Source organism: Arachis ipaensis, chromosome B03, assembly GCF_000816755.2.
Source record: "Arachis ipaensis cultivar K30076 chromosome B03, Araip1.1, whole genome shotgun sequence".
NCBI lineage: Eukaryota > Viridiplantae > Streptophyta > Magnoliopsida > Fabales > Fabaceae > Arachis > Arachis ipaensis.
In genome coordinates this window covers 35,593,310-35,606,474 of record NC_029787.2, presented here as the reverse complement: position 1 = coordinate 35,606,474, position 13,165 = coordinate 35,593,310, and the positions used below count along the sequence as shown (strand labels likewise).

The 13,165-nt window shown below is 36.7% G+C and overlaps 1 protein-coding gene across 3 annotated transcripts; it reads left to right on the top strand.

The window, feature by feature from the left end:
• Positions 3,921-6,254, top strand: LOC107634376 (indole-3-pyruvate monooxygenase YUCCA2-like). Of its 3 annotated transcripts, XM_021118743.1 has the most exons (4): positions 3,921-4,890; positions 4,960-5,331; positions 5,438-5,683; positions 5,785-6,244. In XM_021118743.1, the coding sequence occupies exons 1-3, from the start codon at positions 4,222-4,224 to the stop codon at positions 5,633-5,635; spliced, it is 1,239 nt and encodes a 412-aa protein (XP_020974402.1). In that variant the 5' UTR covers positions 3,921-4,221; the 3' UTR covers positions 5,636-5,683; positions 5,785-6,244. The 3 variants fall into 3 exon arrangements, with proteins under 3 accessions (XP_020974402.1, XP_016193380.1, XP_016193379.1); XM_016337894.2 differs by having other exon boundaries at positions 3,921-4,833; positions 5,438-6,254; XM_016337893.2 differs by having other exon boundaries at positions 5,438-6,245.

The window sequence follows — 13,165 nt, the reverse complement described above, 5'->3', positions numbered from 1 at the left end:
GAAAAAATATTTTTTTTATTTTTATTTTTATAATATTTTTTTTTTTTAAAGAATATAAAAGACTCTGACCCAAAAGACAAAATTTTCCTAATCTAAGCAACAGGATTCACCGTCAGTTGTTCAAACTCAAACAATCCCCGGCAACGGCGCCAAAAACTTGGTGCACGAAATTGTGAATCACACGTTTCACAACTCGTACCACTAACCAGCAAGTGCACTGGGTCGTCCAAGTAATACCTTACGTGAGTAAGGGTCGAATCCCACGGAGATTGTTGGTTTGAAGCAAGCTATGGTTATCTTGTAACTCTTAGTCAGGATATAATATCAATAATAACTTTTAGTTTGAATTGTAAAAAGTAAAAGGGCAGAACATTATACCACGAAGATTCTGATTAAGAAATCTAAGAGATATTCATTCAATCTGATGTAGAACGGAGGTGGTTGTCAGGCACATGTCCATGGATTGAGGAAGGTGATGAGTGTCACAGATCATCACCTTCTTCATAGTGAAGCGCGAATGAACATCTTAGATAGGAACAAGCGTGTTTGAATGGAAAACAGAGATAATTGCATTAATTCATCAAGACGCTGCAGAGCTCCTCACCCCCAACAATGGAGTTTAGAGACTCATGCCGTCAAAGAGTACAAAGTTCAGATCTAAAAATGTCATGAGGTACAAAATAAATCTCTAAAAGTTGTTTAAATACTAAACTAGTAACCTAGGTTTACAGAAAATGAGTAAACTATGATAGATAGCGCAGAAATCCACTTCTGGGGCCCACTTGGTGTGTGCTGGGGCTGAGACTTAAGCTTCTCACGTGCCTGGGATGTTTTGGACGTTCAACGCCAGGTTGTAACCTGTTTCTGGCGTTGAACTCCAACTTGTAACTTGTTTCTGGCGCTGGACGCTAGACTGCAACATGGAACTGGCGTTGAACGCCAGTTTACATCGTCTATCCTTGAGCAAAGTATGGACTATTATATATTTCTGGAAATCCCTAGATGTCTACTTTCCAACGCAATTGAGAGCGCGCCATTTGGAGTTCTATAGCTCCAGAAAATCCACTTTGAGTGCAGGAAGGTCAGAATCCAACAGCATCATCAGTCCTTTTTCAGCCTGAATCAGATTTTTGCTCAACTCCCTCAATTTCAGCCAGAAAATACCTGAAATCACAGAAAAATACACAAACTCATAGTAAAATCCTTTTTCGACGGCAGATTACCTTCCAAAAGTGCTCCTGCTTTCAGTTACCCCAATTGCCATCCAAATACCCAAGCCATTTAGCAACACACCGTCAACAACAAACCGAAAACCCTAACTCAATCATACCTAATCCTTCATCAGTTCTGGAATGAGATTTTTTTTTTTTTTATTTTCTAGCAAAAATTAATTTGATTCTCTCTCTAATAATCCTTCAAAAAATTTACCTTCTCACTTAGTTTTTTTACCGTCATGCATTAACAACTCCTAGCTAAAAATCCAAGCCCAACTAGTTTTCCACGTGTAAATCACAGATTGGAGAGCAGCATGTAACCATTGTAGCCACCATAATACTGTAGCCACCATCTATCTATCTCTTTTATATTTATAGAATGGATATCGCTGGGAAGATAATGGACTATTTGTATAATGTGTACAATGAGTTATTGAGTTATAAAATAAACATCTCCCATACTATCTAAAATAACCATCCGAGTACTAGAGATAATAAACATTTTTCCAAAATCTTAAACTGATTTTGGGGTTCACTTTAATAGTAACACTAATGGTTATATTTCTAATATTCCATAAACCTCCATTATACACATTGTACAAATATTTCATTGGCTCCTCATACTTTCCCTTATAGAATATAGTATAAAGGAATTTCATCTATTCTGTAGAATGTTACTAAATATAGTTACAAATGAATATGCTTATATGCACTTTCTGATTTCCGTCTCATGAGGCTGATGCTTTACTTTTTTTTAGGGAGTTTGAAACTTCAATTCCCTATTGGTATTGACTATGGTCAGTTTATTCCAGCCCTTGAACTCCGTAAACTGAAAGGTAAGAGTTACATTGCGCGAAAGTGCCATGATCAAACATTTTATAGTCACTGATTATTATTCCTTGATTTGTTGTTTCCGTTCTCTGTGCTTTGCTGATAAATGTGCATCACTGAGATCAGTTTATGCTATAATCTAATAATGGACATGTAATATTGAGTGTGATTGACTGTAGTCTTGATAAAGGAATTCCCCTCAAGATCTGGGCATTTGAAAAGTTCCTCGAGGAGAATCCACGTGGTAAAGTTGTCTTGCTGCATAAAATGTTGAAAGTTAACTTGATTAAAGAGAGATGAGTCATCATGAGTAATGAGACACAATTGATGATGAGGTTGCAATCAGATTCATGCATGCATGTATGACTTTTTATGCAAACAAAAGACCGTAGCATGCGCAGTTTAGGAGGTGAGCTATGCTATAGGAGTTATACTAATTAGCTAGCACATTGACAACGTCTAAAAGTTAGAGATACTACTATTGAAGGTCATGCGCGCTATACTATTGTATAATTCCAGAAAATCTATGACACATACGTGACTATATTATTGTCAAATTAAATAACTTGATGATTATGGAGGGATCTTTCTACTACCTTTTAATTAATAAAGCTACACCTGCATAGAATAGCCTTTGCATTTCACATATATGACTATACGAAATCCGCTAAAATTATAAGTAAAAACATTTAATACACCTCTGCCATCCAATTAGATGTGAGATCATAAAATAAAACTGAATATGTTCAATTAAAACTATGAAATTAATGACGGTGCTGATGGCTCCTCTCCATATATAGCTCTTATAATATTCATGATCTCTCTTTCTTTAACCTGAGTTGCGATCAGGGTAGAACTAGATTGAATTTTAGGAAAAGGTCAAAAATTAGTTTTGTAATAAAAAAAAGTAAAATAAAATTTTTAAGAGGAGCTAAACTAAAATTTGTACACAATTTATAAAAAAAAAAATTAAAGTTGTGGGCTTGCCCCCTTTGGTTACATGAGGCTCCGCCCCTAGTTGCGATTTGTTCTTAGTTTTAAGACTCGAAAGAATAATGTACAATTATCATATTACGCTAGATTGGCGTCCATTCCAGTGAAACTTTATTATGGTCATAAGTTCGTGTAGTGTATGTGTAATGCAGCAGCAGTGACTAAAATGATTAAAAAGCAGCTTAATATCTATTAGCACTGATTAACTTTGAATAATTCAATATCGTATCGGATATTATTCACATGTCCGTGGCGGATATTATCCAATTCGCAGAGCCATCAGATCGGATCAGATCCGATCTGTACTAGGATAGAATCGAATTGCGGATTTAATAGTAATATCCGCAGATCCGATCCGCAAATTCGCATATTCATACGTCTCATATAAATAACATAATTTAAGAAAGTAAACCTTAATGTGATATGAATTTTAGTATGTTATTTTATAAATTTTATAATATCTTGTTTTTAATTTTTTATGTTATACTTCAACTTAGAATAATTAAACTTAAATCTTGTGTTATTATTATTTTTTTTTTTGTTATTCAAGAGAACTTTTATTGATAATATTTTAAAAGTAAATAGACTCAAACAGGTAAAAAATGAATTTTATGGATATTTTTTGTAAAAATAGCTAAATAGAATCTTAAAATTTTTTTTTTAATTATGCGGATATACCCAATATTCGATCCGATCCGGCCTAAAAAAATGCGGATATCGTATCCGATCCGATCCGATGAGTACATTGCGGATCGGATAAAATTTTAGACTATATCCGATCCGATCCATATCGGCCTAGGCATCTCCATAGTCCATACAATATATACATAGTTAAATAATAAATACTAGCTAGATAGTCTAATTAAGCTAGAATGCGTGAGACGAGAGGGATGAAATGTTAGTTGTTGCCTTGTTGGTTAATTTTAGTTGTTATTTAACATAAAAGATATAGATGTCCCACGGCCACCACATAACCAAACTCCTTTAATTTGAGGCTTTTATTAACACATACACATCTTTAATTAATTAGCACTGGTCGATCATCATCAATACTCAGTACCCACAACACAACATACACTAGTACTACATACTAGTTCATAATCTCACTCTCTCTATATATATATTGGAACCCAGTAAGAGAGAGAGTGAGTGAGTACAATATAATATCCCTTTAACTTTAGAAATGAAGTACATGAAGGAAGTAGAAGGAAAAAGCATCCATGATTGGAGAATGAGGAGGAGAAGAAAGGAAAGTATATGGATTCCGGGAGCAGTGATAGTGGGAGGAGGGCCATCAGGGGTGGCAGCAGCGGCATGTCTGAAGCAGAAAGGTATCCCATCGGTGATTCTGGAAAGGGCTGATTGCTTGGCATCAATGTGGCAGCTCAAGACCTACGACCGCATGCGCCTTCATCTTCCTAAGCACTTGTGCCAGCTCCCTCTCATGCCATTCCCCTCCAACTTCCCCTCTTATCCAACCAAACACCAGTTTGTTTCTTACCTCAAGGCCTACGCTGATCATTTCGACATCAAGCCGTGCTTTGGAAAGACTGTGGTGAGTGCTGAGCTTGATGACAGAATTGGGCACTGGAGAGTGAAGACGGAGACGCAAGACGAGTACGTCAGCAAGTGGCTCATAGTGGCCAGCGGAGAGAACGCGGAGGAGGTGGTGCCTGAGGTCGAAGGGATGGATGAGTTTTCAGGACCCATACTTCACACAAGCTCGTATAAGAGCGGAGCCATGTTCAGTGGGAACAATGTTTTGGTGGTTGGTTGTGGAAACTCAGGAATGGAGGTTTGTTTGGATCTATGCGAACATAATGCTCGCCCATCCCTTGTCGTTAGAGATTCGGTAACTAATTAACTAACTAAATAACTACTATTCATAATTTGGATTTGCTAATTATATATGTATGTGCAGGTGCATATCTTGCCGCAGCAGATGTTTGGGAGATCAACATTTGGAGTGTCCATGGGGTTACTGAAATGGTTCCCAATAAACGTTGTGGATAAGTTCTTGCTTGTAATGTCGCACATCATGCTTGGGGACACTGCCCGATTCGGACTTCAACGTCCCAAACTTGGCCCTCTCCAGCTCAAGAACTTATGTGGAAAGACACCAGTCTTGGATGTTGGAACACTTGCTCACATCAAATCTCGAAAAATTAAGGTTTGCCGTGGAATCAAACGACTAACACGCCATGCGGTGGAGTTCGTTGATGGCAAAATAGAGAATTTTGACGCCATTATTCTCGCAACGGGATACAAAAGCAACGTACCCTTATGGTTAAAGGTGCTCAATTAATTAATTAAATTCATCTATCTGTTGCGTATGTATGTATATATGCTAATAACTAACTAGTTAAGTAATTAATTTAGCCTTAGTTTTTTATGATCAGGGAAGCGACATGTTTTGTGAGAAAGACGGGTTTCCGAGGAAGCCATTCCCAAATGGATGGAAAGGTGAAAATGGACTTTATGCCGTGGGTTTCACCAAACGTGGCCTTCTTGGTGCATCCATTGACGCTATCAGAATTGCACAGGATATTGCACATTCCTGGAAAAAAGAAGGATATTGTACCCTCCCAATTCCATGATTAATCTTGAATGTTTCACGCTCGGCTAGCTAGCAAGACAAAAATCATGTATATATATATATATTCCCACTTTCTATTTATACAAAATTAAATATACAGTTTTGTCTCCGTATACTATAGTCCAATTTCAACGTATACCGTAACTGCAGGCGCAGAAGAAAAGAAAAAGGCACAAATAAAATGCGTGCGCCACAGATCAGATCCCTTTGTACGTTGATCCATTCAAGAAAACATTGATTAGGGTTAAGTTAATTACTATTTACGTACTCTTAATTTGGTGGGTTGAGATTAAGTTAAATTAAGTCGGTGTTTAATTAACATATTACAATCAGTAGTTAGCTATTAGCTTGAATTCCATACATGTACATTATGATTGTCATATCTACCTAGCTGCTAGCTACTAACTAGCTAGGTTGGTAGTTGAATTTTTAATTAGGACAGAGGGGCTGCTATATAAGCTAGCTTCCTATATATGGTTCTCAATAGCCTCTGCTCATTGGTGCTTGCATGTATATACATTTTTTTTTTTTATTCCGTCATGAGAGACACACATCAATTTGACCTTCTTCTGCAAAATTTCTGGTTATAAATAATAATTCCGTGATTTGGTATATATCCTTGTAGTTAACTTGGAAGAGGTCGAGGGTGAGGGGGGGGGGACCAAGAATGAAAAAGCTATTGTTGAAAACAATGATAAAGGTGGCAATTCGATCTATAAAATTGAATTAGGCATGTATGCTAATCTTGTCAATGGCATTTTACATGTTTGATGAAATAATTAATCGAATATATACTAACTTTAATAATATTATTGGGTGTCTTTTCCATCGTGCGTGGTCAGGAACTCGGACCACCTTGGTTTCTTCAAGGTCTACAACAAAATATGATTCAACTTTGCATTGCCAACGTACACTTGCATATTGGATGGATATAGATTGATATAAATAAATGATTGATAAGTTAGGGTTGAAAATTGAAGTTCATTGCACATGTATATGGATGCTGTGTAATTAGGACATCGATTTCAAACTTGAAGTGAAGTATAATTCAAAAATTAAGATAATCAAATTCAATGATGTAGGAGGACGAATCAAAGTTTTCAACTGGATTTGCTAGGACGATCGAGAAAACTGGACAAATACACACATTACTAGTTAACTAGCTAGGCATGCAAATTTTGACCCAAGTTGTCACACGCCGGGTGCTAATAAGTAAACATTCTCCTAACGAGATAATGTGGGGATTGTGAAAAATCTAATTGCTGATGACAGAATCTTCAAATATTGATAGTATTTGGAAAAACTAATCTCATAATAATGTTAAACGAAATTGTCTTAATCAATTATCCAATTATATTTTATTATATCAGTAGTTAAGATAGTTCTAGAAATATGATGTTAAAAATGCAGTGTAAATGTGTGAAATAATAGTAGATTAGTAGGTGCTAATTACTCTTTTATTCGTTATAGTTTAAAAATAATTAATATGTGAAATTAGTTAAATGATGAGTGTTTCAGTTTCATAATTAATGTTCTTAAGTTTAAATTTGTTAATAAAAAAAATTATCTAAAAAAATACATTTTTTAAAGAGGCGTTAGTGACCAAAACATGAATAATATATTAGAGAACAAAAGAACATTAAAATTACTATATGTATATATATGTTAGTTTGAATGAAATGTTATTAATTTCAGTATTAATAAGTACTAACAATGAGGTCCTGTAAAAAAATTGAAATCGTTGGCCTAAAATATTCTCGACCAAGAAAATTAAAGAGTTAGAAGAATTTTGAGCAAAGTTGACAAAATTCTCTTTAAACTTACAGAGTTGGGTAGTGAAATAGTGAAGTAAAAAGGAGATAGTTGAGGAATAAAATCACATTTTTTTGTTATTACGATACCATTATATATATATATATATATATTGAGTCTTAAACACCTATTCTCTAACAAACTTACCTTAATAATTTGTACACCAAAATCAGTCACTAAAATTAACCACCAATGTATTTATGTATAAATACATATGTGATTTAATTTATTTTTAATATGTATTTATATTCTAACATGTATTTTATACTGATGGTTGATTTTAGTGTACATGTAGCATAAGTGCATAACCCAATAAATTATATATATTAATTAATGAGACCAAATTTGTTATTGTAAGAGAAGAAATTTTTAGGTAAAGGTGACTTGATTAGGACATCAGCAATTTAGTTTGCTGAAGAAAGAAATTGGAAGGAACTTAATCGATCCTCCTGAATTCTATCACACAACTAGTATAAGAGTTAATCTCTATATGCTTAATCCTTTCGTAAAAGATTGTATTAGCAGTGATATAGAAAGTGGACTGATTGTCACAGTACATAACAATAGAACGAGAGAGAGGTATTCTAAAGTCCTTCAACAAGTAAAAAAGTCACATTCCCTTACAAGTGGACAAGAACTATTGCTTTCTATTCAATTTCAACCGAAAAACGAACTACAGTGTTACTTCTTACTTGGCCAAAAAATTGACGACTTCCCAAGAAAAAACCTAATTTCTAGATAGGCTCCATAATTTGAGTCAGAAAAAACCGTGAATGTGAGATTGCTGGAGTGAAAAATAAGATTTCTTTAGTCGAAACACCTTTAAGATGATGGACAATTCACCTTGCTTTGTGTTGAACAGATCCTCCTTAAGTTTAGCGATCTGAAATAGATCACCCTCATAGAATTAATGTTTGAGGTCCTCCCACAGTTCGTTTGTATTATCACACCACATACACTTTGCAAAATTTCTGGACTCAATTATCTATGTAGCCATGATAACACGAACGTGTTGCAATGGTCCTAGACATTATACGGATCAACTATTGGAGCTGGTTTGAGCAGTGTGCCATCAATGAATCTAATTTTTTCTGATTTCAGACAGATCCACACAGATCTGGACTAGATATAGTAGTTCAGGCATGGTCAGTTAATGCGTTCACAATGGAGGTTGCTGCATTTGTAATGGACGTGCATGTGGCGGAGGGAGGACACTACAGTCGCGAAGGGAAGGCACTGCGTTCACGAAGGAGGTTTGCGTGCAAGGGTGACGAAAAGAAGCAGGCATCCTTGGAAGAAACTAAGAAACTAATCAACGCCGGATTCATTAAAGAAATTCGGTTCACCACATGGTTGGCAAACGTCATAATGGTAAAGAAACACAACGGTAAATGGCGCATGTGCGTCAATTTCACAGATCTCAACAAGGCATGCCCAAAAGATGCATACCCACTGCCCTCAATTGACTGTCTTGTAGACAATGCTTCTGGTTATAAAATTTTGAGTTTCATGGATGCCTACTCTAGCTATAATCAGATTCTGATGCACCCCTCTGACCAAAATAAAACTGTTTTCATTACTACTTATGAAAATTACTGCTATAAGGTTGTACCTTTTGGACTTAAGAATGCAGAGGCAACATATCAATGGCTTATGGACAAAATGTTCGCATGCCAAATCGGCAAGAACTTGGAGGTTTATGTCGACGATATGGTAGCAAAGACTAAGCTCAGCGACAACCATCTTGAAGACCTCTTGGAGATCTTCAACCAACTCAAACAATACAATATGCGGTTAAACCCAGAAAAATGTGCTTTCGGAGTTCAAGGAGGAAAATTCCTTGGATTTATGCTTACAAACCGAGGAATTAAGGATAATCTAGAAAAGTGCCGAGTTATATTAGACATGGCCAGTCCACAGACAATCAAAGAAGTCCAAAGACTAACAGGGAGACTTGTTGTCCTATCCAGATTCTTACCATGCCTTGCTTCTAAATCATTCTGCTTTTTTCAAATGTTAAAAAAGAAAAACAATTTTATTTGGACTGATGAATGTGAAAAGGCCTTTTTGGAAATCAAAATGAATCTTTCAAAATCGTCAATTTTACAAAAACCCTTCCTTGGGAAAGAGCTTTATTTATATTTATCTGTTACTGACTGGGCAGTAAGTTCTGTCCTTGTTACAGAAAGGCAGAAAGCACAACAACCAATTTATTTCATTAGTAATTTCTTGCAGAACGCCGAGCTCTGTTACCCAAAAATTGAGAAGCTAGCACTGGCCTTGATCTTTTCAACTCGGCGCCTTCAGCCGTACTTTCAAAGTCATACCATCTACATCACAACCGATCAACCTTTGAGAGAAGTGCTACATAAACTAGAGTTGGCAGGCCGACTCATAAAGTGGTATGTCGAACTCTCCGAGTTCGATCTTAAGTACCAGAGCAGAGGCCCAATCAAGTCACAATACCTGGCAGATTTTAAAGCCGAGTTTACAAATCCAGGCTCAACAAGTCAATCAACTGAATGGACATTTTATGTGGACAGAGCTTCCAACCCTCAAGGGTGCGGAGCCGGAGTCATACTTGAAGATGGCAATGGTTTCATCTTGGAATAATTTCTACACCTATCATTCAAAGCCAGCAACAATCAAACTGAATACGAAGCTCGAATTGCCGGCCTAAAACTTGCAGCCGACCTAAATATTATCGAACTAAAGGTATATTATGACTCCTTACTAGTCGTGCAACAGGTAAATAACTTCTATCAGGTAAAAGATTCTTTATTATCAAAATACCTTGATATTGTCAAAAAATTAATTTCAAAATTTTCTAAGTTTGAAATACATCACATACATCGGCAAAATAATTACCGAACTGATATCTTGTCAAAACTTGCAAGCTCACAAACGCCTACTTCTTCTCTTTATCAATCTACAATTCTTACTCCAAGTGTAACTCTAACCGACATTTTAAGCTTAGCACAGGGCGAAGATTGGCGCACTCCTTACATAGAATATATCAAATTTGGAACCATCCCAGATGGAGTTCAAAATGTTCAGAAATTCCGACGTCAAGCGTCCTTTTTCACTGTCTACAATAACTTTTTATATAGACGAGGTTCTTCTTGTCCATTATTAAATTGTCTTTCCAGAGCTGAGGCCGACCTCGTACTCACTGAAGCTCATGAAGGCATATGTGGTTGGTGCGCAGAAATCGTGACTGTTCCATTCCTTAGTAACGGCGCTAAAAACTCAATACGCACGTTCATAATCTTAGTTCTTTGTCACAACTTCGCACAACTAACCAGCAAGTGCACTGGGTCGTCCAAGTAATAAACCTTACGTGAGTAAGGGTTGATCCCACGGAGATTGTCGGCTTGAAGCAAGCTATGGTCACCTTGTAAATCTCAGTCAAGCGGATTCAATTGATTATGGAGATTTAATAATAAAAAATATAAATAAAACGTAAAATAAAGATAGTGATACTTATGTAATTCATTGGTGAGAATTTCAGATAAGCGTATAGAGATGCGTTCGTTCCTCCTGAACCTCTGCTTTCCTATTGTCTTCATCCAATCATTCATACTCCTCTCTATGGCAACCTGTATGTTAGGCATCACCGTTGTCAATGGCTACATCCTGTCCTCTCAGTGAAAATGGTCCAATGCGTTGTCACTGCATGGCTAATCATCTGTCGGTTCTCGATCATGCTGGAATAGGATCCATTGATCCTTTTGCGTCTGTCACTACGCCCAGCACTCGCGAGTATGAAGCTTGTCGCAGCCATCCCTTCCCAAATCCTACTCGGAATACCACAGACAAGGTTTAGACTTTTCGGATCTCAAGAATGGCCGTCCATGGATTTTAACTTATACCACGAAGATTCTGATTAAGAAATCCCAGAGATACTCATTCAATCTAAGGTAGAACTGAAGTGGTTGTCAGGCATGCGTTCATAGGTTGGGAATGATGATGACTGTCACGATCATCACATTCATATTCAAGTGCGAATGAATATCTTAGAATCGGAATAAGCTTGAATTGAATAGAAAAACAATAGTACTTTGTATTAATTCGTGAGGAACAGCAGAGCTCCACACCTTAATCTATGGTGTGTAGAAACTCTACCGTTGAAAATACATAAGTGATGAAGGTTCAGGCATGGCCGAATGGCCAGCCCCCAAACATGATCAAAGGATCAAAAGATGTTCCAAAAGATGATCCAAAGATGCAAATACAATAGTAAAAAGTCCTATTTATACTAAACTAGTTACTAGGGTTTACAGAAATGAGTAAATGATGCAGAAATCTACTTCCGGGGCCTACTTGGTGTGTGCTTGGGCTAAGCATTGAGCTTTACACGTGTAGAGGCTTCTACTGGAGTTGAACGCCAGTTTGTAACCTGTTTCTGGCGTTTAACTCCACTTTGCAACCTGTTTCTGGCGTTTAACTCCAGAATGCAGCATAGAACTAGCGTTGAACGCCAGTTTGCATCATCTAAACTCGGGCAAAGTATAAAATATTATATATTGCTGGAAAGCCCTGGATGTCTACTTTCCAACGTAATTGAGAGCGCGCCATTTGGAGTTCTGTAGCTCTAGAAAATCCACTTTGAGTGCAGGGAGGTCAGAATCCAGCAGCATCTACAGTCCTTCTTCAACCTCTGAATCTGATTTTTGCTCAAGTCCCTCAATTTCAACACCTTCACGCCACAAGCACATGGTTAGGGACAGCTTGGTTTAGCCGCTTAGGCCATGATTTTATTCCTTTAGGCCCTTCTATCCACTGATGCTCAAAGTCTTGGATCCTTTATTATTACCCTTGCCTTTTGGTTTTAAGGGATATTGGCTTTTTGCTCTTGCCTTTTGGTTTAAAGAGCTTTTGGCTTTTTCTGCTTGCTTTTTCTTTCTCTTTCTCTTTTTTTTCGCCATTTTTCTTTTTTTTTTCTGCAAGCTTTTGTATTCACTGCTTTTTCTTGCTTCAAGAATCATTTTTATGATTTTTCAGATTATCAAATAACATTTCTCCTTTTTTCTTATTTTTCAAGAGCCAACATATTTAACATTCATAAACATCAAATTCAAAAGACACATGCACTGTTCAAGCATTCATTCAGAAAACAAAAAGTATTGTCACCACATCAAAATAATTAAACTAGTTTCAATGATGAATTCGAAACCATGTACTTCTTGTTCTTTTGTTTTTAGAACATTTTTATTTAAGAGAGGTGATGGATTCATAGGACATTCATAGCTTTAAGACATAGACACTTAAACACTAGTGATCATCTAGTAAAGACACAAACATAATTAAACATGAAGCATGGAAATCGAAAACAGAAAATAAGTAGACAAGGAGATTAAGGAATGAGTCCACCTTAGTGAGGGTGGCGTCTTCCTCTTCTTGAAGGACCAATGGTGCTTTTGAGCTCCTCTATGTCTCTTCCTTGTCTTTGTTGCTCCTCCCTTCATAGCTCTTTGATCTTCTCTAATTTCATGGAAGATGATGGAATGCTCTTGGTGTTCCACCCTTAGTTGTCCCATATTGGAACTTAATTCTCCTAGGGAGGTGTTGATTTGCTCCCAATAGTTTTGTGGAGGAAAGTGCATTCCTTGAGGTATCTCAGGAATTTCATGGTGAGGAATTTCCTCATGCTCTTGCTGAGGTCCATGATCTCTTATTTGCTCCATCCTTTTCTTAGTGATGGGCTTGTCCTCTTCAA